This window comes from Haliaeetus leucocephalus, unplaced genomic scaffold (genome assembly GCF_000737465.1).
Source record: "Haliaeetus leucocephalus isolate CR32 unplaced genomic scaffold, Haliaeetus_leucocephalus-4.0 Scaffold339, whole genome shotgun sequence".
Lineage (NCBI taxonomy): Eukaryota > Metazoa > Chordata > Aves > Accipitriformes > Accipitridae > Haliaeetus > Haliaeetus leucocephalus.
Window position 1 is genome coordinate 2,063,947 of NW_010972775.1, and position 27,855 is coordinate 2,091,801.

At 58.6% G+C, this 27,855-nt stretch overlaps 2 protein-coding genes across 2 annotated transcripts in view; one reads left to right on the forward strand and one right to left on the reverse strand.

Annotated features, from left to right (window-relative positions):
* Positions 1 to 21,678, forward strand: part of CCDC33 (coiled-coil domain containing 33) — a 44,859-nt gene extending 23,181 nt beyond the window's left edge. The window contains exons 9-22 of the mRNA XM_010572243.1: positions 2,898 to 3,027; positions 3,136 to 3,257; positions 3,547 to 3,618; positions 8,417 to 8,542; positions 17,688 to 17,794; positions 18,113 to 18,248; positions 19,272 to 19,467; positions 19,566 to 19,654; positions 19,885 to 20,016; positions 20,229 to 20,301; positions 20,558 to 20,679; positions 20,921 to 21,004; positions 21,127 to 21,222; positions 21,616 to 21,678. Coding sequence (XP_010570545.1) covers positions 2,898 to 3,027; positions 3,136 to 3,257; positions 3,547 to 3,618; positions 8,417 to 8,542; positions 17,688 to 17,794; positions 18,113 to 18,248; positions 19,272 to 19,467; positions 19,566 to 19,654; positions 19,885 to 20,016; positions 20,229 to 20,301; positions 20,558 to 20,679; positions 20,921 to 21,004; positions 21,127 to 21,222; positions 21,616 to 21,678 — 1,548 coding nt within the window. The remainder of the gene's footprint in view (positions 1 to 2,897; positions 3,028 to 3,135; positions 3,258 to 3,546; positions 3,619 to 8,416; positions 8,543 to 17,687; positions 17,795 to 18,112; positions 18,249 to 19,271; positions 19,468 to 19,565; positions 19,655 to 19,884; positions 20,017 to 20,228; positions 20,302 to 20,557; positions 20,680 to 20,920; positions 21,005 to 21,126; positions 21,223 to 21,615) is intronic.
* A 338-nt stretch (positions 21,679 to 22,016) lies between these two features.
* Positions 22,017 to 25,873, reverse strand: LOC104834370 (cholesterol side-chain cleavage enzyme, mitochondrial). Its single transcript, XM_010571598.1, has 9 exons — positions 25,629 to 25,873; positions 24,897 to 25,052; positions 24,504 to 24,703; positions 23,885 to 24,088; positions 23,211 to 23,371; positions 22,967 to 23,133; positions 22,739 to 22,817; positions 22,332 to 22,523; positions 22,017 to 22,214 (listed from the first exon to the last, which is right to left on the reverse strand). Exons 1-9 carry the CDS (start codon positions 25,871 to 25,873, stop codon positions 22,092 to 22,094), a joined length of 1,527 nt encoding a protein of 508 aa, XP_010569900.1. The 3' UTR covers positions 22,017 to 22,091.
* Positions 25,874 to 27,855: the final 1,982 nt, after the last annotated feature.

The window sequence follows — 27,855 nt, forward strand, 5'->3', positions numbered from 1 at the left end:
GCAGCACCCCGAGGCTGCGGTTTCTCAGCCAGAGCGGGGATATTCCTCTCCTCTAACTGCAGCCAAAATGCATTGCCTTTGGATTTATATAGATAAATCCACATGCAAACCCCCAGAAAGTTGGTGGTACCCAGGCGAGCCCAAGCCAAGCCGCACAGCCCCAGCACAGGCAGCAGTGCCAGCGCGGAGCCGTGGGAGCCCAATGCAGGAGGACGAGTGATTAAACCCGGCCATCTGGCCTGCGTTCTCCTCCTCCTCCTCCTCCCCTCCGTGCCCACATGGCTCTGTCTGTCTTTGCACATCGCTGAGGATGCTTTCCCCGGAGATGCATGGACAGGTTGCCCCGGGGAGCTGTGTAACCCCCATCCGCTCTCTCCCCCCATCTCCTGCCTCAGTTTCCCCACCTGCAGGACGTGGTTCCTTCCCAGAGAGGAAGAACTCCTAATGCCCGGGAGGAAAGGTTAGAGAAAGGCTGGGAGGAGGAGGAGGGAGCGTTGCTGCTCCAGTTCTAGAGGTTAATGGCTTTCCCCGAGCAAACTCCCGGGCAGGCTAATCGGATTCAATAATTCTGCCAGCCCAGCGTGTCCTCTCGCCTGTCGGTTCCCATCAGCATCTGCAGACAACGGCGCTTGGGTTCACCTTCAGCAGGACACCCCTCTTACTTAGGGGGGTTTTGGGTTCCTGGGTGGTTAACCCTTCCCTGCCTGGCCGGGGTTCCTGGAGACCTGGTCTTCCTGGCCAGGAGTTAGCCAAGACCTGCACAGAGCCACCTGCAAGAGCGTTGCATGCTCTCCTTGGGTGCTCTTCTCTGGCCAACAGCCCCTTTCTCACCAAAAGGGACGGCTTTGGACATGCTGGTGGCAATGGCAAATCCATGGGGTGGATGGGCACTGGGCTGTGCCTCCTACAGAAAGCCACACTGCGTCCGTCCTCCCAGCACCAAGCTCAAGCCTTCATGATGGTGGTCCCCTCTATGATAAATCTCCTCTGGGGCTCTTTCCCTTGAGGACCCTCCAGTTTAACCCACTTATCTGGAGCTTCTCACTTTCTTCTGGGGTCTGCACCCTCCAGACAGGCAGCCATAAGGACTGAGAGATGGGCCCGTCCCTTGGGAAGGCAGGAGAGATCCTGTGGGCTTGGCCCCCTCTGCCTCTACTTATGCCAATGATGCTGCCTTTGAACCAGCCTTTGTGCAGGAGACAGGCTGGGGTAGCCAAGGAGAATGAAGGCGTCTCCTTCCTCCTCCTCTTCCCCATCCTCTTTGTTGCTTTTCTCCAGGTGGCTCTGGGCAGAGGCGGTTGTTGTGCCAAGACGTCTGCCCAGATCAGTGCATCAGCTCTGACGCCCCGGCACAGAGCATCCATCTGTCCTGCCGAGCCGGTGGGAGACAGCCCGGTCCTTGGCCAGCACTCCTGTCCACCCCACCCCCCGCCCCAGTCCCCCAAATCAGGGGGGGAAAACGGGGAACGTCATCTCCCATCCCTGTCGCGGTGAGAGGAGCCATGTGGGCTCGGGACCTCCGACAATTGGGGTCAAATTAACAATATGCTCCCACATTTGACTTTTCCCTTCCCTGCTGAGTCTAAAACGGCACCACCTCGCAGTGTCTTGTACAGGTCGATGCCAGGAAAAGTAACTGGAGGCGGCGCTCGGTGTTTTTTAGGAGATTTTTTCCCCCCACAACTGGGCTTTCTGAGGCTGATGAAACAGCCCCGTGGGCTGGGATGCAGGCTGGGAAAGGAGAGGAGCGACTCGAACGTGCTTAGCCGGATCCGGCTGCTGGGAGCTGCCCCAGTCCATGTGGGTTTTTCCTAAGGACTTACAAGCACAGACTGGGCTTCCTGCAGTCGAAGCAAGCTGCATCCCAGCTAAAAATCCCAGCTGATTCTAGGGAGCCCCTGACAAATTCCCATCTGAGAAAGCCAAGCCCGGTGCTGAGCCAGCACTAACAGCGCTGCCTGATGCGGCCCATCAGGGAGGTGTTTTCGGGCTCTGAAGCATCCCAGCCCCGTGCTCCCCTTGCTAACAGCCCCCAGGGCTGGGTAATGCACTGCTGCGGGTCTCCAAGCTGCGTAATGTCCATTAGCATCCCCAAATGTGAGCAGAGGGAGACCCCCCCCATCCTTCTCCTCCTCCCACCATCCCCGACAAAGCAGAAATGTGCTGACGCAGAAAAGCCAATCGGCATCTCATCCCTGCTGAGCATTGCTGGCCGAGGGGATAGAGTAACAGCATTAAAAAGGAGCCGCTTGTCAATAATTTCTTGGCGCTGGGCGGCCAGTGTTAAGGCTGACCTTTGGAGAGCTGGCGGGGCTCTCCAAAGGCGAAGAGGAGCAGCTGCTGGCGGGGATGGACCGATGCCATTTCCAACGACAGCTCCTGGCTCTGGGGATAAACACGTTGCCCGCTGTTCGATATCTATTGGGCGACCCAGGCGTCAGGCTTGGGAAAGGGTTTTGCGACGATATACGGACCCCGAAAGCCTGCAAGCAGGCTTTCGGGGTCCGTATATCGTCGCAAAACCCTTTCCCAAGCCTGAGTGCCGGGTTGCCCAACAGATATCAAAAGGCTCATCCTCGAGTCAGCGCTCATCCTCCAGGCTCTTCCCATCATGTTTTTAAGCATGGAGTAGTTGATCCATGGGCTGTTTTCCTCCTCCGGCTCTGCGAGGAGGAAGATGCTGGCAGGGATTAGCTGGAGAGAAGCAGCCAAGCTCGAAGAGCCAGTGAAAACCAGTTCAAGCAACTGGGATTTGGGATTGCTTTTTGAGCCAGGGATGGGATGCAGCTGCACAGGTTGTGCTTTACCTCCATCTCTCCTCTCCCTCCTATCTGTCTGCTTATTTATCTCTAGAGAGAGAAGGTATCTGAAGGATAATTTTCCTGTTGTCTCCTAAGATGTCCCGACCAGCCGGGCCCCCAGAGCAGCCAACCTGGGACACCTCCTTCCTCTTCCAAGGCCGAGACGTGGCCACCCTCTTCTCCGAAGACACCGCCCTGGTGATCGAATATTATCCGTACAAAACCAGTGAGTCTGGGAACACCACTGAGGATGCTCTCCCTCATCCCCGGGTTTGGCTGGGGGCAGGTCCTGGGTTGCCATGACCCCAGCCAGCTGCTCTTGCCCCTTCCCCAGTGTGGGATGTTCCAGGCACCCTCATTCCCGTGGGATACTCAGTGCTGCCCCTCACCAGCCGTGTTTTCCGAGAGCTGGCGGCACGGAGCGGCGAGATGCGTGTGGATGGCCTCGCCGTGCAGGTGAGCCGGGGGCTGCGGGGTGACGCTGGGCGATGCTGGGCAGGGTGGCACAGTGATGGTACCTATAGGGGATGGTACCTATAGCTGCTGGCATGGTGGGAGGGCTCTCCACATCTGGGTGGGCAGCCTGTCACAGAGCTCCCGAGCATCCCACGGGAAGCCAGAGTCCCTGCTCCGAACTGCAGCCCCGGATGCCTGGATGGCATCTGGGTGATGCCAAAGCCACCGAGAGCCCTGGTAGATAACCCAGAGGCCAGCGCAGGCTGTGACCCTTCCTCTGCCTCCCCAGGGCACGGACCTCAAAACCACGTCTGGGGCCATTCCGACTGTGGGGCTCTGCCTGCAGCTCCTTCAATCGGAGGTGAGATGCCGGGGATGGTGAACCCCGAGGCACAGAGGGATGGGGACGGGGACAGGGCAGGAGATGGCTCTTTAGAGCTCCTGCCCTCTCTCTAAACCTCTCAGGCGGGGATGAGCTGGGCTGGATCTGGGTTTTATCCCTTGTGCCTGTTGGCTCAGGGCTCTGGATTGACCCGCTGGGCAGCTGGAAAAAGCAGCATTGTTCTTGCCCTTGTGCACCCATTGCTTTCCCAGGGCTTTTGGAACATGCTCGTATTCCCGGGAAATCCCGGCTGGAGGCAGGGGGGCAGGCAGGGACACAGACAGGGTATTTGGGAGAAGCAGTTCACTGTCTCCATGTGGAGAAGGGCCAGGCTGGTTAACCACAGTGACAAACGTCCAGCTGTCTTCATCCCTCAGCTTTCGTGGTCCCCAGGGATGTCACAGCAGGGAGGGAATTTGGCTGTGTTTCCTGGGGGAGGGGGGAACCCTGCTAGCCTTTGGCTCCAGGACCGGCCCTTGGGCAGGTTAGGATGCGGCCGTGAGCCCGATCGATCTAATTACTGCAGCCGCCAGCCTCTGCTCCCATCTGCAAAAAAAAAAAAAATCCTATCCATAAAGTGAATTTGGGATAGGTCTGGATGCTGCACTGGCGACTGCATCCCCCCTGTCCCCGGGGGACCCGTGGCAGGCCGGGGCCGGCTGGTGGGGGTCTTTGCAGTGATTGCCCAGGGGGGTCAGCGAAAAGGGGTCTGCGTGTGATGAATTATTCACATGGGTGTCACTAAGTGCAGAATTAATCCTTTTGCTTCCAGCTGGCTGCTGCACTAAATTATCACTCGCAGTCATGCGGGAAAATGCTGCGGAATTCATTTAGCTGATTATTGTTTTGATCTGGGAGCCGTAATTTTTTTTCTCCTCTTCCCCAACCTCTCCCTTTCCCCCCCTCCAGCCCTGCCTTCCTTAATATATGTAAGAGCTGGGAGCGGAAACAAAAAACAGGAGAGCCAGAGCTGGCCTTGGGCTCCGCATCTGGATAATTCATCCGGCGGCAGCCCGGGCAGACGGATTTGGAGTGATGCAAATCGATGAACGAGCTGCTACCGAGCAGGGTGAGGGCTGGTTCGGCTCCTCCTGGCTTTGCTGAGGCCCTTGTTTCTTGCCTGGAGGTCAGGATTTTCCGAGGAAGATGCCCCAGCCAGCTGGCTGTGATCCCCAGCACCCTGAAACCGCAGCCCAGTGAGCAAGGGAGATGTTGCTGTGGTTTCAGGGGCAGAACCTCTCCTCTCCGCCTTCGGGCAGCTCCAGGCTTCAAGGGATGCTTGAAGGCTGGATTTCCAAGTCCTCAGCTCGTGGATTGTCCTGAGCTCAGCTTTGGGACAGCAAGAAGGGGCCAAACAGGGACCAAGAGGCAAAGACAGTCAATACAGGACCTGAATGGACCTGGCAAGGCATTGGGGCAGCCTTTGTACCAGGTTTGTCCTTGGGGTGTGAGGAGCCCCAGCATCCCTGCCCCATTCTCCCTCACCCCCCAGCTCTCCCCAGCCAGATGGCAAAAGAGAACAGACTCACCGAGCTCGCCTCGTTTCTTTTCTTATTCTTTTTTATTTGAATGTAGAGAGCTGAAAATGCATAACCTAGATTGGCTGGGCTTTTTATAACAAACAACAGCTAAATAAACCCTGGGCCATCTGTACTCTCCGGCGCACTCGGAGCCAGGCGTAAATCCCGGCTGCTCCGTGGCCTCTGCAGGGATTTCACCGACTCCTACCAGGGGTCTGGATGCTGCCGAGCTTGGCTTTGGATGCTCACATTGACCCGCCATGCTGGGAAAATGTCCTCAGCACCACGGTTTTCTAGGAATAAAGGGCTCCCCATAAATAGGACTCATCCCCCAGTATTTCTGCAGGGTCTCAAACCCCTGCTACATTTGTAATAGCCATGGGGAAATGGTTTGGAGCAGCTGCTTTATTAAAAGCCAAGAGCCCTGACACCAGGGATGAGCAAACAGGAGTCGTGTTATCCCAGGGCAAGGGCAGCACTCGGTTGCAGCCCCCCCGCCCTGGCTCCCAGTAAAGGCACCGCGACCCCCGGCTTTGCCCCCACCCAGCCCGGTATCCCCCTGCGCTCTCTCTTTGGAGCCCAAAGGAGAACAAAAGACTTTGATCATCTCAGGGAGACAAAGAAATCAAAGACTTCAGCAAAACGCTGGCGTTTTAGCAAATTAACGGCTGTTGCTGAAAAAACTGTTGCAGGGGGAAAACCTGCAGCCGACTTCATCCACCTCTGCGCTGGCTTGTGGCTCAAGGCAGGGCTCATCTTTTGCCTTCATTCTTCTTTTTCTACACCAAATTTGGTGTCTTGCCCAGGAAAGATGAGTCTGGCTGTGCAGTAGCCGGTGGCAAATCCATGTGCAGGGTCCCTGGTGCGCCCAGGGGATGCTGCGCCCCATCCAAGGGCTGGAAAATGCACACCAGAGGCATCTTTATTCCTAAGGGATTTATTCGTTGCCCCTGTTTATTAAACAGTCCTGTTTTACACTTCGTTTTGGCACGACCTCACCTCGCTCAGCCCATGAATTCAGCACTTGGGACCTTCAGGGTCACCCCAAGCCTCTGCGACACACTTTGCTGACCACCCTTGGTCACGTCACCCAAGATGGGGTCTGGGGACATGCCAACACGTGGTGACAGCCTCTGAAAAAAAAAAGGAAAAGCTAGTGCTGTTTTTTTCCAGGCAAGAAAAAAAAAATCAACAGGCTGGCTATATCATTGCTTAAACAGCCTTAATTTATGTAATTGCTGCCATTTAAAACCAGAAGCAGATCGGTGCCTGGTGTAAATTGTCACAGTGCCGGGGTGTAAATTGTCACCATGCCAGCCTGGCGATCAAAGCCCTTTTGGGCTGGCAAAAAAAATGGGTTTACAATTGGTCGTGGAGTGGGGAATCGCCATGTGTTTCCCATTATTTCAGCCTGTCTGGCCAGGTTTGTCCTCCACGAGCACCGAAATTGGGTTTTTATCCCCAAACCACGTTGCAGGGGATGCAGAAGCTGATGAAAGGCTTGTTTTGGGGAAGCATCACCCTTCCCTGCTGAGTGTATTCTTTTGGTGAGCCGGCACACCCTCAGAGGGCTTTCGGCACAGCCAAACTGCTGGCAGCCAAGCTCCTGCTTGCCAGCTCTCGATTGACACCTGCCAATCAAACACATCACCCATTCCTCTCATTACATGACGAATTACAAGAGGCGTTATGGCATCGTTGCCGGCCAGGAGCATCGTTAGCCAGGGAGAACCAAGCCAGCGAGAAACCGAAAAAAAAAGAAAAAAAGCAGGGAATGTCTTTGTTAAGCAGAATTTGTTGGGTTTCCACCCGCCGGTCCCCATGGAGCGTTCAGGGCAGCGCTAATTGAATTAAGAGCACGTGCGGTCCTGCGAGCAGCTCTCCGATGGGCGATAGCGGTGGGGCCGGGCTGGCCATCGCACCGGTTCAGCGGGCAGCAGCTGTACGCCGGCCTCGGTAATTGCAGGCAGAGCCTAAACTGTTGCATTTTGCATGATGCCATTCCCCAGGGAGGGGGGAGAGTGGCGGGGTGGGGGGCATCTTCATCCCAGCTTTGATGCTGGAGGAGCTTGGTTGAGGTCGGGGCCGGCGGCGTAATGAAATGCGGCGGCACAGGGGACGATGATGCTGATGGTGTTAATGAGGCAGCGATGGGGAAGGACACGGGGACGCCTACGGACACCTCTTCGTGTCCGCCCCCCGCTGCAGAGGCGGGAGGGGGAGGATGCTCGCTGCCCTCGTTAGCCGCACTAACGAGGCGAGGCCGGGTGCAGGCATGGAGTAATACCCAGCGAGGGCCACTTCGCTGCTGCCCATGCCCGTAGCCAATTTGGAGAGGCCGCCCAGGCTGATTGCTCAGCTGACGAAGCGAAGAGAGTGGTGGGGAGGGGGGGGGGAAGGCGAGGATTTGCTGGGTCACAGTTGCCGGCTCTGGGGCGGTGAAATAGGTGGGTGCCGGGTGCCATGCCTTGATGCAGGGATCCCAGTGGCAGGGCAGGTCCCCATCACCTAAACCTGCCCCAATACTGGGAGCTGGCTTGGCCAAGCCAGGGCAATGGTCCCTGCCCGTGACCTTGCCATCACAGGCGGCAGCAAGGAGCGCATGGACTCCATCGTTTATTCCATTAGATCTGACTTCCCCCTCTAACCGGATTAGAGGGGAGTCTATAAAAGCCAGGCTGGTGGGAGGAAAGTGGTGCACGCAGAGCCGGGCGCGGGAAATGAGGGACAGGGAAATCACATTATTCCTGCCGGCAGCGTCTGGCAGGGGATCTGGCAGGGGCTGCCGGTGTGCCGGAGGTGCATTACCCAGCCGGCACCAAAGCCAGGGGCAGCACCAGGCGGCGAAGTGGCTTTTAGCATCCCTTTGCGCCCACAGGACCTGGGTACCCACCTCCTGCCCACCCAGCGAAGGGGAGAGATGGGCTGAGCTGGGCACGGACCTGCTATTTCCACCAACACAGGTCTCAGTGCGAAGGACTGCCTCCTCCTCCTCCTCCTCCTCACCTTGTCGGTCCACTGCCTTTCACCCCGGGGATCCCCCTCCCTGCCCAAAGCTCCCCTTGCACCTTGCAAAGATGAGACGAGTGTGGCCAACCCACGGCTCTTTCCCATCCCACCCGTCCTGGTGGCATATCAGGGACATGGATGGTGGGACAGGGGACACGCGGCGGGGACAGCCCAGTCCGGGTCCCCCCTCCTTGCCCCTGTCACCACATCCATCCATCCTCCAGACCGTTGCCTCTCTCCCTCCCCAGAGACCAGCGGCGTTCCTGACCCCGTCGGGCAGCGATGCCCTTCCCAGCCCGGGCCCCGCCGACGCCAGCACATTCAAGAGGGGTGAAGAGCTGCGGGCAGCCCCCGTGTGCCCATTTTCTTGCCAGGTAAGAACCCCTGAGAGCAGCCAGCGATGCCAAGCCAACACCCTGCCCGCTTGCATCGCCCTGCCAGCCCCCACGAAGGCACGCACCCTGCCTCCGTAACGGTAAAAAACTGGCATAAATCCCAAATTTTAATCTCTCTTCCGAAGTGCATTGCCGGGAGCAGTGGGTTTTATCCATAGCCTGGTTGTATGAATAATTTCTTGTGTTGTGCCCACGGAGGAGCCTTTCCATGGGTGCCGGCATCCCCGGTCACCAGCTGTTTCGGGGTGGCACAGGGGCTGGATGGGGGACAGTGTCCCATCACCTTGCTGGGGGCAGCGCTCGTCAGAGCAGCCTGGATGCACCAGCTTCGATCTAATTGCTCAATCCCAAATCCATTTAGCAAATTCTCTCCTATTACCGTTGCATTATGTTGGAGACCCCAGGCACCTCCAGCTCATACCTTTCGGCTCCAGGAAAAAAAAAAAAAAGGCAGCTGTTCTCCTCCTCCAGCCCTTTGTACTGATAAATGGAGCCCTTGGATGAATGCAAACCCAGCCCTTGTGGTCCTAATATCTTCCTGTACTTTAAGCCATCTGGCTTTAAAAATAACAGGTCGTTAAACCCCAATTCTGCTTATTAAATAGCTGGGAGGGAAGGAGTGGAGGGGCCCTGCACTGCCCAAAAGCCCAATTATTTCCCCGTCAGCGGCTGCCCAAACCCCACCTTCAACCCAATCCCTCTCCCTGCGATTCAGGCTGCAAAGCGGGAAGAAAATTAGCAATAAAATAACAACCATAAAAATACAGAAAAGCTATTTTTTTTTCCTCCAGCTGTTTTAACTCCTCCAATCCACTGAGCTTTATTACTTCCCTTTCTGTGGCTGCAGCGGCTGCTTTATGCCCAGCCTAATAGAAACCCGTAATGGGGCGTGCAGAGGCGGGTACCACAGCACGGCGTAAATGCGATGAGGCTGCAAAGTCCAAATTTGATAGACTGAATTGCCCCAGGGCTCCAGAGAAGTCCCAACACCCTTCAGACCTGCACAGGATCCAGCCCTGGCATTACTACACAGTCTGTGCAATGTGTTTTCACCCACAGCTTCGCTCTTTGCTTGCGCCGATGCCCTGAGCGGTCTCAAATCCAGTGCTCTGTATCCTCACAAGAGCATCCCTGCATCGATAAAGTGAGGGAGGGTGAGAAGTGGTCTCAAGGATGCTTCCAGCATCCAATTTTAAAGCCTGAGCTGGGTGATGGGAGCCCAGAAAGGGTTTGCACAAGCCCTGGGCACCCCTGCCCTGCCTGAGCATCTTCTCTTTTTGTGGCTAAAAATGCTAGAAAGCGTTGCTGGTAGGATTATTATTTACCACCCCCACCCCACCCCAACCTTTGACAGTCGTTTTCTTTCTTTTGCTTTTTTCTTCCCCCTAAAGTGCAAATTATTTTCACTCCGCTTGCATTGCATTGCTTGGAAAGCCCATCTCCTGACAGCCACAGGAATCAGGGCTGACACCCTACTAATGGAGCGTGTGTGCGGGAGGGAGTAGGGACACAACAGCCCCCCCGGCAGTGGGGTCTTGGGGGGAGCACTCAGCTGATCACAGCCCTGTCACTTCTTCCCGCTCCGCTCCAGCTGATCAAACCTGGATCCCATCCCTACCCTGTGGCTTTGGAGGTCCTGCTCCGGATCTGCTCGTTAATGCCTTCATTAAAAAGTGAGGGGGGCGAGGCAAACAAAGCGATGAGGAATGTTATCAGAGATGGGGTAATCCTTCCCTGCCCTGGTCCCACGGAGCCAGAAAAGCCCCTGTGCAGGTTTGTGACCCCCCCCTCAGGCTTACCAAGGTTTGAGGCTGATTTCTGCTGGACGAGCTTTCTGACCTTAGGCTGAGGTTTATGCTGGATTCAGCCTAACCATGTTTTCCTACTCTTCTGCCCTCTCGCTGAATAGATTTGTGCCTCTCTTACCAGTTGATGAATAATTTACAAGCAGCACTTAACGATTAGGGGGGCGTTTTCTCCAACCTCTTCAAACATTTGCTTCCTCTTCAAGCCTCTCTTTCCCCATTCCCACCACCCATATTTGCCTGACCTGTCCATGCTGGGGGTTTTACAAGCCAAAGGGCCTCTTGGAGGGCTAGGAGAAGTAAATGTCTTTTTTTTTTTTTTTTTCCCCTTTGCTGGCATTTTGTTCCCAGCACTGCACATGTGCTATCACCTCCATCACATAAGATGAGAGCCCAGCTGTAAGGACTGTCCCCCAAAACCACACCGTGACGTGGTAGACCAGGCAGCAGTGGTGGGGACAGGACTTCTTGCTTGCCAGCAGCATTGGGGCCCCTTTGCTGGACCCATTTCCAGCTGCTGGGTGACATCTGAGGAAGATGGAACCTCCTGTGCCCACTGAGTGGGGTCTTCTGCTTCGGCGAGCTGGGAGGGGACCCCCGACATGGTACGGCACTGCTGAGCCCAGCAGCTCCTCGGAGCTGGTGCCTGCAAAGGCATCCCACTGGCAAGGGAAGGGGGGGATGCAAAGGATGAGGGTGCTGCGAGGGAAAAGGATGGTGCAGGGGGAGAGGGTGCTGCAAGGGGTGAAGGTGCTGCAAGGGAAAAGAATGGTGCATGGGAAGAGGGTGCTGCAAGGGGTGAGGATGCTGTAAAGCTTGAAGGTGCCATGATGGCCAAAGGATGATGCAAGGGAAAAGGGTGCTGCAAGGGAAGAGGGGATGCAAAGGATGAGGATACTGCAAGGGAAAAGGAGGGCGCAAGGGGAGAGGGAGCTGCAAGGGGTGAAGATGCTGCAAGGGCTGAGGGTGCTGCAGGGGGAGAGGGTGCTGTGAGAGGAGAGGGGGATGCGAAGGATGAGGGTGCTGCAAAGGGAAAGGGTGCTGCAAGGGGTGAAGATGCTACAAGGGGACAAGGGTGCTGTAAAGGGAGAGGGTGTTGTAAGGGGTGAGGGTGCTGTGAGGGGAGAAGGTGCTGTGAGGGGAGAAGGTGCTGTGAGGAGAGAGGGGGATGTGAAGGATGAGGGTGCAGTGAGGGGAGAAAGTGCTGTGAGGAGAGAGGGAGATGCGAAGGATGAGGGTGCTGCAAGGGGAGAAGGTGCTGCAAGGGGAGAAGGTGCTGCAAGGGACAAGGGTGCTGTAAAGGGAGAGGGTGCTGCAAGGGGAGAGGGGGATGCAAAGGATGAAGATGCTGCGAGGGAAAGGGGTGCTGCGAGGGGAGAGGCTGCTGCAGGGGGTGAAGATGCTGCAGTTGGTAAAGATGCTGCAAGGGGTGAAGATGCTGCAAGGGGTGAAGACGCTGCAGGGGCCGAGGGTGCTGCGAGGGGAGAGGGTGCTGCAATTCGTGAAGGTGCTGCAAGGGGTGAAGGTGCTGCAGGAGCCGAGGAGGCTGCGGCCCTGCTCTCCCGGTGCTGCCGGGCAGCCCCGTGTGCGGCTGCAGCCCCATCTAGCGCCAGCCTCGTCGCCCTGCCGAGCCCCCAACCCACGCTCCGCGGCCGGGCTCGTCCCGTGTCCCCCTCCCCCGGGGGGGTTGTCTTACCTCCCCAGGGTAGCTGCTCCTCTCCCCGGGGCCGGGAGAGGCCGGGCTGCAGGCAGGAGCCGTTGCAAGGTTGGGATGAGGATGCCCCTCTCTGCCCTGGCAGAGCTCGGTTAGGTTTGCCAGGGAGCTGGACACCCACAGATGTCCGAGCACCCACAGGCACGAGGCTCAGTGCCTGCCAGGCTGGGTGGGTGGGTTTTTTCCAGCACTCCCATTATGCAGGATTAAGCCAATTAATAAAAGAGGCCCATAAATCAGCTGACGCGACCCCAGATGATATCGATGCCCGTTTTACTTCTCAAGTAGATTAAGGGTTCGGCAATTTGCTTCCCCTTTTACTTAATTAGCTTTTTGCCCCGGTGATGACGAACCTGGTGCACGAAGGTGCCGTGCTGAGGGTGGGTGCCCCAGTATCTCCCCTGTGTGATGGGGTGACGCACATCCAGCAGTCACAAGGCAGGGGAGAGGCTCTTGATGGAATTTAGAGTATGGCAAAAGCCTCCCAGCCACCCCAAATCTGGTTGCAACAGCCCTGGTCCCTGCTTCCAGCCCTGGTCCCTGCTTCCAGCCCGTCTGGCCTGGGGGAGAGTAAAAGCAGCTGGAAATGCTGTTTTCTTGGGGGCGAGATGGGGCAAGGTGGGATGGCGAGGAGGGGGACAGAGGGATGGCTTTTGCAGGGCAGTGGAGGGTGCTGGAGGGGCAGGGACCCAACGGTGGAGGGCCGGGGGAGACTGGGAATGGGTTGGGGGGTTTGCAAATGGTCTGCATGCCACAGCTACGTTGCACGAGGGGGTTTTTGGTGCTCCAGGCTCCGAGCATGGGAGGGAAACTTGTCAGGCTTGGTGGGCTTTGCATGTGCTTCTCCTGCTTGGGTCTGGGTGGCTGTGGCTGTGGCTGCGGGGGGTACAAACCAGGGATGCCAGCAGTGAGCCAGAGCAGGGGAAAAAGAGAAAACTGCCTCCAAAATACCATTTTCTGTGTGTTTGGGGGTGCATGCGTTGGCATGTGCATGCCCTGTGGTGTGTCCTGTTCCAAACCGGTCCTGGAGGCACTACTCAACCCTCAGTGAACGTAGCATAGAAGGGCTCATTTATTCTCGTTTAGCGACTTCTCATCCTTTCCCAGTGCTAATTAATAAAGGGTGGGGCCCGATGGCCGGGGGCAGATGCTCAGGGTGGTGGGTGGTCAGGGCAGCGGGTGCTGCATGGCTCTGGGTGCTCTCAGCGCTGTGGCTTGGGGTACTGATGGATTTATGCCAGCTGCTGAAATGCAAGGGGCGTTTTTATCAGCAAACAGACTCCATACATAAGCAAACATGAAAATGGATGGCCACGGCGCCAGCAATAAACCGCCTGCCAGGCCAAGGACAAATCAAGGCAGCGCTTGTCACCAGGGGTGATGGGGTTGCTTGGGGTTTATCCCTCTGCAGCCACTTATTTTTCAAAGCTAAGGGAGGAAAATGCTTTGAGGGCACTTAAAAAGTGTGGGGCTAGGGGAGGGTATTTAACTCAGGTCCCATGCGCAGATTTTAAAAGGTATGCTTGGAAAACAGACTCTTCAGTAAGCTGCCAAGTCTCCCACTGGTACTGGGGGGGGTTGTGATATTTCTCCACTTTTTCACATCCCCAGCTGCTTGAAGTATGTTTATCTTAAAACACAGATGCAGATGTTTTCCTAGAAGGAAAAAAAAACTGCAAAGACCCAGTGGGAACCCAGGGTATCAGTCGTAACCTGTTTCGCTCACTTTTTGGTCTCAGGAGGGGACTTTTTTAGGTCTGGCCCCAGTTTGTGGTCAGGGTGAGCAGCAGCACTGGGGGATGCTCTGACCCATGCTGGGACTAGAAACCCATCCTGGGAGGCTCTGCTGACCTCCCCTTCCCCCTGGTCACCATGAGCAGCAGGACATCACCTGGGGACATCACCCCAGCTGTCCCCATCCCTCCCAAAAGCAGCCCCGTGCAGCAGGATGGGAGAAAAATTGTTTTTCAGGAACCAGGAGCTGACTCAGCCAGAGTTTGCTCTCAAAAGTCATCCTACCTCCTCCTAGCCACTGATTTTCTTTTCTTTTTTTTCTTTTTTTTTCTTTTTTCTTTGAGCAAAATAAACCAGCAGCGACTCGCAGAGGAATCACAGTCCCTGCTGGTGGCACGACTGCTTTCTTAAGCCTTATCTTGAAGAAGCAGGCAGGCGGGTGGGAGCCCAAGGAGCAGTCGTCTCTACACGGAGCGTCTTGCCTCCCCGAGTTACCCAGTGTAATCCAGAGGCTTTTATTTCCTTGTACAACATGATATCAGCAGCCGGCAGCTGGGCCTGGAGCTGGATAGCGATGGTAATCGCCCGCCCTAAAATCATCATCCTCGTTAGGAAGGGAGCAGTAGATGTGGTGTCTCTATTAAATCGAACTCGGCTCAGATTAAGCGCTTTTCAATGCAATCCAATTAACTCTTAAATTGAATTGTAATGCTTTGGCTAATATACCCCCCCCCAGCACAGCTCCCACCCTAGCCCCGATGTATGGGAAGGGAGTTCAGCCTTGGTTTAATCAGATAAAAACCCGCTTATTTGCTGCCTTTCACCGGCTGCTACATCCTACGAAGGTGTGTGGGGAGTGGCCAGGCTAAAAATCTCCATATTTCCCTTGGGGGACCTGCAATTCCCCCAGGGGTTGGGGTTCCCCAGGGAAACACTTTGAATTTGGAAGTAGAGGGGAAAAAAAAAAAACAAAAAACATTTGCCCCACCAACACGTCTGCCCAGATGTTGTCCTGAGGATGGGTTTGGGTATTTGACAATCCCCCTCCCTCCGCCCCATCAGGTACCCGTGTCCCAAGGGGATGGGTAAGGTCGATGAGGGCATCAGGCAAAGCAAACAGAGGCATCACTATCTCCTGATGGTTTCGTGAGCTTTTGTTACAGAAAAGAGGGAAAAATGGGATTTTTCTTCCCTCTGATCTTCTTAAGCTGCTGCGGCAATATTTTTCTCAGATATGTAAATCTGAGCTTATCCCATCTTCATTACAATTAAGGAATTGGGCTTAATACTCATCCAGAGACATGTTATTCATTGAGCTGGAGGGAGATTGTGTTGGAGAAGAGGCTGGTGCACTGCCAGGGGCTCAAATGCCTCCATGCTCACAAGTGAAATGAGTTGGCCCATCCTCAGCCTCTCTCTGGGGTGCATTGCTGTCCCCTCCCTGGCCAGGGACAGGATCAGGCCATGCTATGCGGATGCAGAATCCTCTGGTACACCCTGTTTTCAGCCACTTTTGGACCTTCCTGCCTCCCGTGGAGGTTTATTTCTAGCCCCCCTGCCTCTCTTTGCTCCGTGCTGCTCCGTCTAGAGATGAATTGATTCCAGCAGTCAAAGCTAATCGATACATCAAAGCATCTCGGAGCAATTTGTTAAGTAAATAAAAAAAAAACTTGGCCTAAGCAAATACAGGAAGGGGGGGGGGGGGGCTCATCGGGGCGGGTGAAAGGCTCTAAATGCAGAGGAAGCTTCAGAAGCTTGGAAATGATGGGGGAAAAAAAAAAAAAAAAATAGCGAGTGCCAGGAGTTTCAAAGCTTCCATCATTTCAGATGTGGATTCCCAGCCTTTCATCCCAGACCCCTGCAGGAAGGAGAGACACACTATCTCCAGGTGGATTTGAGATAGGTGGTATAGGGGAAAATATGTTCAAATACCCTTAACTCTGCCCCGTCCCCGGAGGCAGCACTGGGGTGATGCTGCCTGCCAGGAATGGTTGCACAGGCAGAAGTATGGGATGGTGGGTGTCCAAGCAGCATTGGGCTGGGACTAAAGGCTGGGGATGCTTTTCCAGCCTCTGCAGGTGTTGTCTGAACCTAGAACAGCCGTGGTTGAACCCAGCACCTTCCAGCACAGGCAGGGAAAGCAGCTACCCAGCCCAGGCGAGCCAAGTGCAGTCCAGTGCATTATTGATGGAGCAGATAATTGCACGCTTCCCACCGGCTCTTTGATTAAAAATTGATGGCACAGGACAAGGTAGTGAGGGACTCCATCGACTTACACCGGCCTCTTTGTTTCTTAACAAACACTGAAGGAGAGGTGGATGCGGGATGCCGCAGCGGGTGGGAGGCACGAGAGCCCCTGTGGGTACCCTGAAAGGGGGGGTTGGGACTGGGGGACCTGTTGGGGCAGAGCATCCCTTCCCTTAAAATGCTATAAATTCAATCTCGGGATGAAAGTGGGGTTTGATCAGTGAATTATTCAGCAAATTATTCTCTGCTTGGGATCGGGCCAAACCCCAAAGCAGAGCTGAAGGCCAATGCCGCCTGGCATCTCCAAGGCGTGGGTCCTCAGAAGTTAATTGAGCGTTTGAAGCATCAGAGGAGCGTGCTGAGAGGGGAGAGCATTTCCATGCCCGCATCCGAGGCAGGGAAATGAGGTGCTGTCACCTCCAGAGCCAGCTGGGCATGCTGGGACCTGGCAGTGGCCGCCACGGAGTCACCTCCTCGGGGCTGCACTGCTGGGAGCAGGAGATAAGGCAACAGCAGCCGAAACGGCAATGGGGATAGGGATGAGGATGGGGAGGAAGGGCTGGGGGCAGCAAGGGGCTGGTGTCTCAAAGGGAGCACTTGCAGGCAGCGCTTGCTGCCCCGATGGCTTTGGAAGCGGCAATGGGACGTGCAGGGGTGGAAGGGATGCTAAAGGGGAAGAGATGCGGGTGCCTGGGGCAAGGAGTGGGCAGAGCCAGCTGCCTGCAGCTGGAATGCACCCGTCTGGGTGCAGGCGGGTGATTTTAGGTGCTGAGCTGCTGCAGGGAGGAGTTGCTAAGAGAAGGGTTGTGTTGTAGCAACGGCCACCGGCACGCCAGGCTGCCGGGAGCCTCCGCGCTACCTAAATCCCTTTGCCAGCAGAAAGGGCCAGGGAAAAACAGCTTTTCCTCATGCTACAACCTCCCAACATCGCCGTAAGTCCACCGGCCAGCAGCTCGGGTGGCGGTGCGGGGACAGGATATTTGCTCGGGGGTGGTGGAGCCATTGAGGACTTTGTTTGGGGCGGGTAGAGCCTGGCAACCCACCAGCGAGCTGGGCTGGCTGCCGGGAGCGGGGTGCCAGGGGGATCAGAGCACCCAAGGAGCGGGAATGATGCTGTACTACAGACCCTTGTCCTCCACCGTGAGTGCCAGGTTGCGGTGGGTGGGGATGGGGACATCATCCTGTTGCTGGTGTCACCAACAGGACACCCAGAGGTCCCTGTTACAGGATGGCACCCGGTTGGGCTTGCTTTTGGTCATAGCCAAATTTCTTCCAAAGGCTGCACGCCTCAATGGTCCAGCAATGAGATGATGCTCAAAGCCAGGCATTTCTAAATGTCCCCATCCTTGGGAGAAGGTCTTCCAGCCCGGTGGCCACACCACGTTGCATCCGAGCCCCAAAGGGGGATGCTTGAAGCATCACAGCCAGCAATGCCAGAGCTTTTTGGGGCAGGGCTGGATCCTGACCCCAAAGCAACGATGGCAAAGGTGTTTTGCTCCAGGTGAAAGCCAGAAGAGCGGCTCTCAGCTGTGGGAAAGGGTCTGAGGGAGCTTGCTGCTCCTCTCAGAGGGCTTTCCCTAGCCTGCTCCTCATCCTTACCCTCCACTCTGACATCTCCTGCCAGCTCCACCGAGACAATGTGTCCCTCCCAGCGGCCGATGCCGTGGCCAGCATCCTGCCTGGAAAGCAGCTGTTCCCGCACGGGACAGGAGCACCATCAGAAGAGCAGAGGTAGGGGGGTGCCACACCGGTTTTGCCCTCTCTTGGCTCCTTCTTCTCATCCTCTTTGGAGTGGTTTCCTCCATTCTCCCCATGTTTTCCCCAGTGGCTTCTCCTCCTGCCCCATCACTGCCGATCTTCCTCCTCATCTCCTCCAGGCTCCCACCCTTCCTGCATCCCCATCCCCACCAGCACTTGCCTTGCCCCCCGGCACCCCAAACAGGCTCCTGTCTCTTACGGAGGGTTCCCCAGCCAAGGCTTTGCTGGTGTTTCACTCTGGCGGGAGCAGCTGGCCAAGGGTGTCCCACCTTCCCGGTCTCTGCTTTGCAGATCCCAAGAGATCACTGGGGACAAGCAGGAGCTGGTGAGTGCCGAGGAGACTGGAGGAGCTGGGGGCACTGGGGGGGACAGCGGTGTCCCCAGAGCGGGTCCTGGCTCCCGTGGAGACCGAAGCTCTACGCTGCCGGTGAGTGAAGGTCTGGCGGGGGGGGGGGCAGCCCTTGAGTTCGGCTGGAGCAGGCTTTATCTTGGGGGTAAACTGACTCCTGGATGAAACAGCTCTCAGGCAGATGGGGAGGAAGGAGAGGAAGTTCTCGCTGCACCTGCCCCCCTATCCCCCCCCCCAAGGCCAAGTGATGCTGTTGCACCCCCTCCCCGCACCCCGGCCCCCCCCGTGGGCCGCTGGCCAAGGCCATCCCCAAGGCTGGGAGTGGGGGGCCAGGGGAGCTGGAGGCACGCGGCTCCCTCTGGCCAAGGTCCCCGCTGCTGGGATCCTTTCCACAGCCCAGCGTGGCAGGGAGGGATTCAGGAGGGTCAGCCTGAGAAGATGCAAACCCTTGGGGAATTTCTTCCCCCCAGCATCACCTGACAAGGCGTTCCCCAACCCCACAGGTGCTAAAAAAAACCCCAGGCTTATCTATATAAAACATTCATCCTTGTGTTATTCTTCACCACCTCCCTTCTTTTAAAGACTTGCAAAGCCCCATAAGGCTCAGAGCTTGAGATTAACGCCCAGCTCCAACGCTGCTCCACCCCATGTCCTTGGCAGAGTTGTTTTTCCCCCAAGGGAGGGGTGGAAAAAGATGGGGAAATGGGGAAGGGTCTCTGTTGGGTGGAGGGAGAGGTGGGTGGGTGGAGAGGAGAAGGTTTGGAGGGACAGGAAAGAAGGATGGATGGGTGGAGAAGAGAAGGATGGATGGATGGATGGATAGATGGATGGATGGATGAATGGATGGATGGTTGGAGACTAGAAGGATGGATGGCTAGAGAAGAGAAGGATGCGTGGTTGGAGAAGGGTGGATGGAGAGAAGGATGGATGGATGGGAAAGAGAAGGATGTATGGTTGCAAGAGGAGGGGAAAAACTGGATGTTTCTTAGCTACTCCATGGTGGCTCTGACCCTCAAGACAAATATCCTCAGCTGAGCTCTTGGTGCTGGGGAAAGCCGTGGCTGGCAGCGGGGTGCCAGCAGCTCTGCTCTGGGCTGGCAGGAGGCGAGCAGCTACCGTCTGGCGCTGAAGCGGATGGCCGGGGACCTTCTGTCCCTGCGCCAGCACGTCACCAGCCTAGAGGTGGAGAACAGGCACCTACGGCGCAGCCTGGCCTCGCGGGAGGAGCTGGGCCACACTCTGCTTGCCGATGTGGACCTGGACGTCATGACGCGGGAGGAGCTGCTGGACAGGCTCGGTGCGTGATGGGGAAGGGGGAGGTAGAAATTGGGGGACCCCTCTCCTTGGCACCATCCCCTGGTTGGGTGATGAGAAAGTGGCATGGGGCTGTTGCAGCCACCCTCAAGCACAAGCTGGTGGCCGGTACAGTGGAGATGAGGAGGCTGAAGGACCGTGTCCAACGGCTGCAGAACGAGCTGATCCGGGTATGGATATGGCAGGAGCGGGCAGGGGCTGCCTGAGGGATGGGATGGGATGGGAGCAGAGGAGCAGGGCGGCAGCAGGGAGAGCATCACAACACCCCCATAGCCAAACAAGTGCCCAAGAGCCCCAGGACGCCCACCATGAGGCTCTCCCAGCCCTACAAGTGATGACCCAGGGCTTGAGGCTCGGCATGGAGGTCCCTGGAGGGTTTTTCCCCCTTCCTCCCCCCCAGAAAAATGACCAGGAGAAGGACCTGGTGCTGCTCCAGCGAGCCCACCAGCAGCAGCAAGCTGTGCTGAAGAGGTGCCAGGAGAAGGTGGCCAAGACAAAGAACTTAGAGGAGACAGTGCGGCAGCAGGAGAAGGTGAGTTGGGAGGTTGGGGGGGCATGAGGTTGGGGTAAGAAGGGCAGGTTGGGGGGCACGAGGCTCTTTGGAGAAGATGGGACCCTCTGGTCTGTTCCACCCTTCCACGAGCACCACCCAGTGCCAGGACCACGGTGGCTGGGGAGATGTGACAGTCACCACAGCCTCGCATCGAGCTGGTGACATGGGGACAGCTCTGCTCTCTCCGGCAGGTGATCGAGGCGATGGAGAGGGTGCTGCAGGAGAAACTCACCAGGGCAGGCAGGAGTACTGAGAAGTCAGCGGGTGGGTGCAAGCAGGGACAGGGACCCTCGAGGGGGGGGGACACCGCTATACAGCTGCTGGCTTCTGCTGGTGGCCATCTCCTTCTGATGGTTTGCACCACGGGGTGGCCTGTGGTGGGCGATCAGAGGAGGTCCTGAGCCCCCTCTTACCCATCCCTGGGCATGGGGGAGGTAGCAACATGGTCCTGGCCCCCATTTCTGCACAAAGGGGGGGTGTAGCACGCATCCCAGTGCCCCCCCTTCACCCCATCCCACAGGTGAAGCCCTCTCCGGGGAGGTGTATGCCGTGCTGCTGGCCGAGAACCGCAGGCTGCGGGAGGACCTGGCGAGACCCCCCCACCTCTTGCCCCCCGTCATCCCGCAGCCCCCAACCTTGCCGGTGAGACCGGGGAGGGGGACACAGGGCTGGTATGGGTGGGGACAGAGCCGTGGCACCCCAAAAAGCAACGCCGGGGAGGAACCGGGCACACCAGGGACATCACCTAAGGCAGCATCTCCGGCTCTGTGGGGCAATAGCCACCCCTGTGTCTTGCTCCCCCCATGAGCAGGGGGTGGGAAGGGGTGTGGGGGGGTAATCTGGCATTGCCTTTCCCCACTCCTGCTCATCTTGTGGCCCACAGGGTGGTTTTGGGCGTGCGGAGAAGCTGTCTCTGCTGGCCAGGCTGGAGGAGGCACAAGCCCAGAGGCGGGTGCTGGAAAGGCAGGTGGGCATCGACCTCCTGCACCCTGTTTGATTATGGGGGGGCCTTGGGGTGTCGGGCTGGGCTGGGGGGCACCTCTGGCCCCCTGCTTTGGAAAGAGCCAGCTTGGTTTGGGTCCGTCCCAGCTGGAGGAGGCGGCGAGGAAGTGGGGACGGGAGAAGCAGGAGCTCGGCACTCGGCTGCTGGAGCGGGAGCACGGCTTCCCCTACGCCCCCACCACGGTGAGCACCTTGCGGGGGGGGACACGACCAGGGCCACCCAACATGGAAGTTGGCAGCCGGTGTTTGCTGCCAGGGGGAAGGAGGGGGGCTCAGAGCCACCCCTCTGCACCCAGGCAGCTGGGGGAGCAGGGTGGCTGGGGGTGTCCATGCCCACCCCCACATCAGGGGGGATTTGCCTCAGTTTCCCTGCAGGACCCTGGGCAAGGCAGGAGGGTGGTCCCCAGGTTTGCAGGACCCCCCCCCCCCCCGCATCCTAGGATGTCCCCCAGGGTCACACACACTACCCCCCCCACCAACCCCCTTATCACAGCCCTCTCCCCCATAGCCAATGCCCCCAAGGGGAGTGGGGATGGATTTACAGCCCCCCTGAGACTTTTTCCCATTCCCCACCAGCATTTGCCGGCAATCTCCACAGCCCCCCTGAGAAGACCCCAGCCCCTGGCCCGCCTGCCCTAGCCTGCACCTGGTGAGAGAGATGGAGAAACCTAAAACGCTGGCAAAAAGGAGCTGGTGCTTTTTCGCAAGATGAAATTACAGAGTAAATCAGAGGCAAAGCAAAACATTAGAGGGTGTCGGAGGAGCACAGCCACGGTCCCCAGTGTGGTCCCTGGGGACACCCCCCCCCGAGCAACTGGAGCTGGGGGTTTGCTCCGGTTTATCTCCACTGTGGCGTAAGCGCAGCCTTGAGCAAGCTGGAGCGAAGGCAGGGATGCGCCAAGCCAAGGCTGTGGCCGTGAAAGCGTCCCAGCCGTCCCCCGAATCACATCCCTGGGCTGGAGACTGGCTGTAAGGAGCTGAAAGCGCTGCCGGGCTGTCGGGGATGGCTCCCAAACTGGGACTAAGCTGGGTGTCACCCAGGATTGGGCTCCTCACGCGTGGGACTCGAGCGGCCGTAAGGTCAAGTAGATGGGTTTGTCCGGGATCAGGATGAGATCGAACTTGGTCCCAACTTCCACCGCTCTCATGGTTTCGATCTTGAAGTTCTCCAGGATCTGGGGTGGAAGAGAAAAGAGCGGCTGGAAAATGCCGGAGGTACCAAAACCCACGTGCCACCTCCCCGGTCCCTTCCAGTGCCAAGTCCCCAGCGTCCCCAGCAGCAGGATGCTCACCTGCATGAGGAAGAGCTGCATCTCCAGCTCGGCAATCCGGCGCCCCAGGCACTGGCGGGGTCCAAAACCAAAACCCAGCCCCTTGAAATGCTTGGGGCCAGCTGCCAGCCAACGCTGGGGGCTGAACTGCTCCGGCTTGGGGAAGACCTCAGGATCCCGGCCCATGGCATAGAGACCAACCTGCACCAGCGTCTGCAGGGAAGGATCAGCCCCGTGGGTCCAGGCTCCCCACGTGGCTTCACTGGTGCTCGGGGTAGAGGGAGGGGGTGCAGGGATGGGATCTGGCCCCAGATGATCCCCACGGCTGCTCCCCACCACGTCACCCAGCCATGCTCCAGGTCCCACCTTTGCCCAGAGACCCGCGTGAAGCGGGTCGGGACGAGGAGGGACCTGGTGGCAGCTCTCACCTTGGGCGGGATGCGGTAGTCCTGGAGGATGATTTCTTGCGTGGTGTACCTCTGCAGGGTCACTGCCACGGGGTGCAGCCTGGAGGGGGGGGACAGGTCCCACACACCTGATTTTGGGGACAGCCTGGCCCGCCCATGTTCCCGCTTGGATGCACGACATCCCAGCAGTGCCAGTGGTTCGGGGAGGGAAGGGGCTGGGGGTGTTTTTCAGCGGGAGCTCCTCCTCACCTGAGTGTCTCCTTGATGGTGGCTTTGAGCAGCCGGATGGTTTTCAGCATCTTCACCCTGTCCCCTGCTGCTTCCCGCTTGGCAGCCAGGACCTCTGCCCGTAGCTGCTCCTGGACCCCCGGGGACCGTGCCAGCTCGAACATGGCCCACTGCAGCGTCATGGAGGTCTGGAGCGGGGCAAGGAAGCAAGGTTAAACACCAACCGGGACCTTCTCCCTGCCCAACAACCCTGCCCACACTTTACCGTGTCCACCCCGCCAGCCATCATCTCGGTGATGCTGGCCTTGATATCATCCAAGGGCAGCTTGTCCTGCATGATGAGGCTGCAGAGGATGCCCATGTACTCCTTGGCACTCTTGCGTTGCAGTCGCAGGTCCCGGTAGACATTTTGTATGCATTTGTCCGCTGAGGAGACGAGGAGACACGGCATGGTCTTCCTCCCCCGGGGCCGTGGTGGAGGAGGAAGGCACCAGATGTGGCACCTTAGGACGTCGTTGCCCCACACTGGTGGCTTCTCCATGGGAGCTGCCCCTGCGGTGGGTTGGGTCTGCGGTCCCGACTGCAGGACCCAGCAGTGGCAGGGTAGGCACGGAGGGTGGGGGGTGAGGGTGCCCCAAGCGGGGGGGACACCCTGCAGGAGGGTTGTCCCAAGTGCCAAAAGCTCTCTGAGGTCACAAGCCCCTCTGGGAGAGCTGTTCCCCTCAACGTGATGCCCATCATCTGCCCTTCACCATTCCTGGATGGTTCCCCACTGCTCCATTCTACCAGCTCCAGATGTGGAAAGCCTTCCTGGCCTTGGTGGCCCCGTGCTGGGTGGTTGGACCCGGGAGAAGGTCTCCACGCTGGTGAGATGAGGCTGCACTATGGAGCCAAGTCCTCAAAAGGGCACAGGGAGGTGTGGGCAGGAGGAGCACTCACCCTGGGAGAAGATGGCATCCCAGGCCTGGACGTGGTCCCGCCACGTCTTGACATTGAGGTGGCGGAGGAGGGCGGGTGGCAGGTAGAGCATGGGCGACGTGGTGTGGAACATCAGACTCACGGCATCAATGAAGCGCTGTGCCTCGGGGTCCACAAAGTCCTGCAGCAGCCCCAGCCGCTCCCCGTACAGCACGTGGCATATGGCTGCAAGCACGGCACTCGTGAGGGGATCTGGCCGGGGGAGACCCCACCCCCATCCCCTCCACCCTTCCAGGGCCAACTCCAGCCTTTCCATGGCTACAGGGACCTGGTTTGGCCTCCTGTTCACTCCGAGCATCACGGGGCCATGAAGGCATCCCTTGTTGGGTAAGGTTGGCTAGCAGGTGATGACTGGTAGATGATAAAACAGTGTTTTATCAACAGTGTTGAGTTGTTCTCTACTTGTCTGGGGAGAGGACATCCCCCTAGATGCTACAGCCTTGGGGGAGAAGCTCGTTTGCCCATCTCTGAGGATGAACTTGGGGGAAACACAGTGTGTTGCCCACCTTGGGCACCCCGCAAAGGGGTGTTTCAGCAGGGGGGGACATGTCCTGCAGAGACTCGTGCCCCTGACACTCACACTCCAGGGCGAAGCGGAAGAGCTCGTGGGTGAAATCGGCCGTCCAGTGCTCCCGGCCGCTCTTCCCCACCTGGGCTCGTGCCCGCCGAACAAAGTCCTCGCCCACCTCGCTCAGCAGAGGCACGAAACCCTCCACCACCTGCGGCAACAGCACCTCCTTGTTCAGCATCAGGCGGTCCGAGCGCCAGGCCTCCCCAGTCCTGTGGGACACCAACGTGGGGGGTCAGAGGCATCCCACCCCACCAAGCCCCCCACCCCCGGAGGATGCCACCCTCCAAAGCACAGGTCCCCATCACCCTCCTGATGCTCCAGCTTCCCACCCTCCCGTGTGCTGGGGCTATCGCGATAGGACCTGGGAGCCCCGTTTGAGGGCACTCCACCCCTCCAACTCACTTGAGGAGCACGCCATAGGGCTTGTTGCGGTAGTCACGGTAAGCCACCCAGGGGGGCACGCTGAAGCGCTCCGGCAGAGTCCCCTCCGCTTGGAAGAGGGTGGCAGCGTCCCGGGGGCTGATGATGTTCACACTCTCGTAGACACCCAACTTCTCCCTGCCAGGGTGAGGAGGGGTGTTGGCCCCGCACCCTGACCCCTACCTGCATCCCCCTGCAGCCCCTCATCTCCCCAGATCAACCACCTTCCCCCTAGCACCCCCAAATCAACCACCGTCCCCCTCGCATCCACCAAAACCCTGCCTGCAGGTCCCATCCCAGGGGGTGCAGCAGCTCAGCACCAGGCAGGGTCAGGGCCCCAGGGCTCAGGCAGGCACAACTGGGGGTGCTGGACCTCGACAACCCCCTGGCCCCCCCACCTTCATCCCCCTCTGCCTGGGGATGTCAGCTCCAGACCCTGCAGAGATTTGGGGGGGGGGGCAGAGTCCCTCTCCAGCCCTGCCGCCCCCTCCTCCCGACATCCCGCATCCTCAAGGCACGAGTGGGTCTCCCCTCTCGCCCCTCACCGTAGCATCAAGCCTGGCCAGCACAGGGCAAGCTAGGCTGCTCCGGCAGCTCAGCCACCTATTTACCACCCAGAGCAGGGCTGGGAATAGCAGCAGCATCCCAGACTGGAAAAGCTGCCGGAGCTGGGGAGCAGGGCGGGGGGGATGCTAGGGCCAGATGTTGCCTCACCTGTAGATGGGTCCGAACTGCTGGAACTTGCGAGCCATGATGTGATGGACGTTGTGCAAGCCGCCCTCCTGCCAGAAGCGGTAGAGGTTGAGCCAGCCGGCTCGCCAGTCACCAGGCAGCTGGTTGAAGGGTCGAGGAGTTGGTGGGATGGGGGTGGGAGCCCCCCCATCCCAGCGGCATCCCCCGGCTCGGGCAGGGAGACATCCCCGCAAGACGCCTGGCTTGGGTGCAACCCGGGTGAGCATGGAAGCGGGTGGTGGGAGAAGGAGGCGAGGGTGGCCTCGCTCTTATCCCCCAGCCGGCCTCGCTCAAGGTGAGATGCTCTCGCCCGCCTCCCGATGAGTCACGGCTGCCCCAGGGACGGGGACGTTTCGCCCCGGCAAGAAGGCAGGCACTGGGGCACGGGGCAGCCAAAAGGGTTTTGCAGAGCATCATCCCCTCCCAGCCTTGCCATAAGGGGTTTGCCGGGTGATGCACGGATCTTGAGCGGCACGGGGTGATGCTGGCAGGTGGCCCGTGCCACCCCAATAAAAGTGGGTGCTGTTGCAAGTGCTGAAAATGAAAAATGAAAAATTAAAACCCCAGCTGCCAAGGGGAGGAACGTTTCATCTGCAGAATAAATGATAAAAACGATCTTGGGGGACAAAATAGCGTGGGTTAGACTTAAAAAAGCTCAGGCCTGATGGGTCACTGCAGGAGGGGACAGCCTCAGGGACAGCCTGGCCATCACTGGGGGTGTCTCACCTCCATCCTCCCCAGGGCAGGGGGTGCTGGGGGTTGCAGATCCCCCCCTTCCCAGGCTCTCCTGCCCCAGAGCATCAGCTGCCATTTAGTGCAGGAACCCCGAACACACCCCCCCACCAGCAAAGAGAGGCTTTTTGGGGTGTCATGGCCCCCGTCGAGGCAGGGACAAAGGCTCCAGCCCCTGAGCTTGGTGGCAGACAAGGCCCCTTGTCCCCAGGCCCAGTAACACCCGCTGGCAACCAGTTGGCGATGGGTGGTGGGAGAGGTAATGGGGAGGGGGTCACTGGGAGATCCCTGGGCCTTTCTGAGGCATCCCTTTGGGGTGTCCCTGGAGTTGGTCTGGCGGGGTCTCTGGGGTGACCCTTGAGGATGGGGGGGGGCAGGACTCCAGGTAAGTCCCTGGGGTTCCCTGGGGGGTCCCCATCCCACAGCCTTGAAGGCCTGGAGGAGGAGGAGCTGACGGACGGCTTCTGCTGGGCTTCTTCCCGTTTTAAAACCTTGCTCCGGTTATCATTTATCCCCGGGGAACTGGGAAGAAGAAGGAGGCAGCGCGGAGGATGCCGAGCCGGGGCTGCGAGAACGGCGGCGGGCACCGGGGGGCGCGCCTGCCCCGCCTGCCGCCACCGGTGCCGGGGACACCCACCGGTCCGTCCCCTCCATCCCCGGGACGTGTCGCCTGTCCCCTGCCAGGCACCGGCTCTTGTCCCCTTCCTCCCTCCCAGGCTCTGTCCCGTCCGGAACCACGGTGCCCGTCACGTCCCAAGGGACAGGGTCTGTCCCCTCCCGTCCTGGCCACCCCACCGCTCGTCCCTGCTGCCACCACCCGCATGAAGATGCTCGCTCGGTGTGGGCCCCAGAGCAGCCCCATAACCCCGGGGACACGGGTGGCACGGTGCCACCCCGCTGTCCTTGACCCCTCGCGCTGCCACTGTCCCGGGTGGGACCTGCTGTCTCCCCTCCGGCCACAGGAACGGGCTCAGATCAGAGCCTTTTGGCCACCTTGGTGCTCGTAAAAACACAAGTGCGGGCCCAAGGGACACGGCCACGCGGCTGAGCTCTGCCCTCACGCAGCGCTGGGTGGCCCCGTTGCCCCCAGCCCCAAGAGGGGACAGTCACCCATCACCTCTGAACCCCCTCTTTCCACCATCTCCCCAAAGCGTGGGGAACCAGCTCATGGGCTCCATCACCCCGTGCCTGTCCCCCGCATCACCAGTGGGTCCCACGCACATCCTCTGGTGGGGCCCTGCCCTTCTCCTTCTGTGCCTCCTGCCCCCGACCCTGGGAGGTCTCCAGATTTTCGGGGCACCTCCCCAATGGCGTTGCCACCCCTGCAGCACGAAGAAAACATGACGGTTTGTCCCCGTGCTGAAAGCCTGTGAGAACGCTGCTTGCAGAGGAAGCCACCAGCTGCTGCGGTGGGTACAGGAATCCGTGCGGTTTGGGGGGGCTCTGATGGGGGGTGGGGGGCAGAAAACGTGTCGGG

What these genes read in the sequence shown, in the direction of transcription:
- LOC104834370 (XM_010571598.1), bottom strand. Translation starts at nt 25,873, where the DNA reads ATGCTCACCCGGGTTGCACCCAAGCCAGGCGTCTTGCGGGGATGTCTC. An exon ending in CTTCCGCTTCGCCCTGGAGT is followed by an intron (nt 24,089 to 24,503) that starts GTGAGTGTCAGG and finishes CCGTGCTTGCAG; the next exon opens with CCATATGCCACGTGCTGTAC. An exon ending in ACCATCAAGGAGACACTCAG is followed by an intron (nt 22,818 to 22,966) that starts GTGAGGAGGAGC and finishes CCCCCCCTCCAG; the next exon opens with GCTGCACCCCGTGGCAGTGA.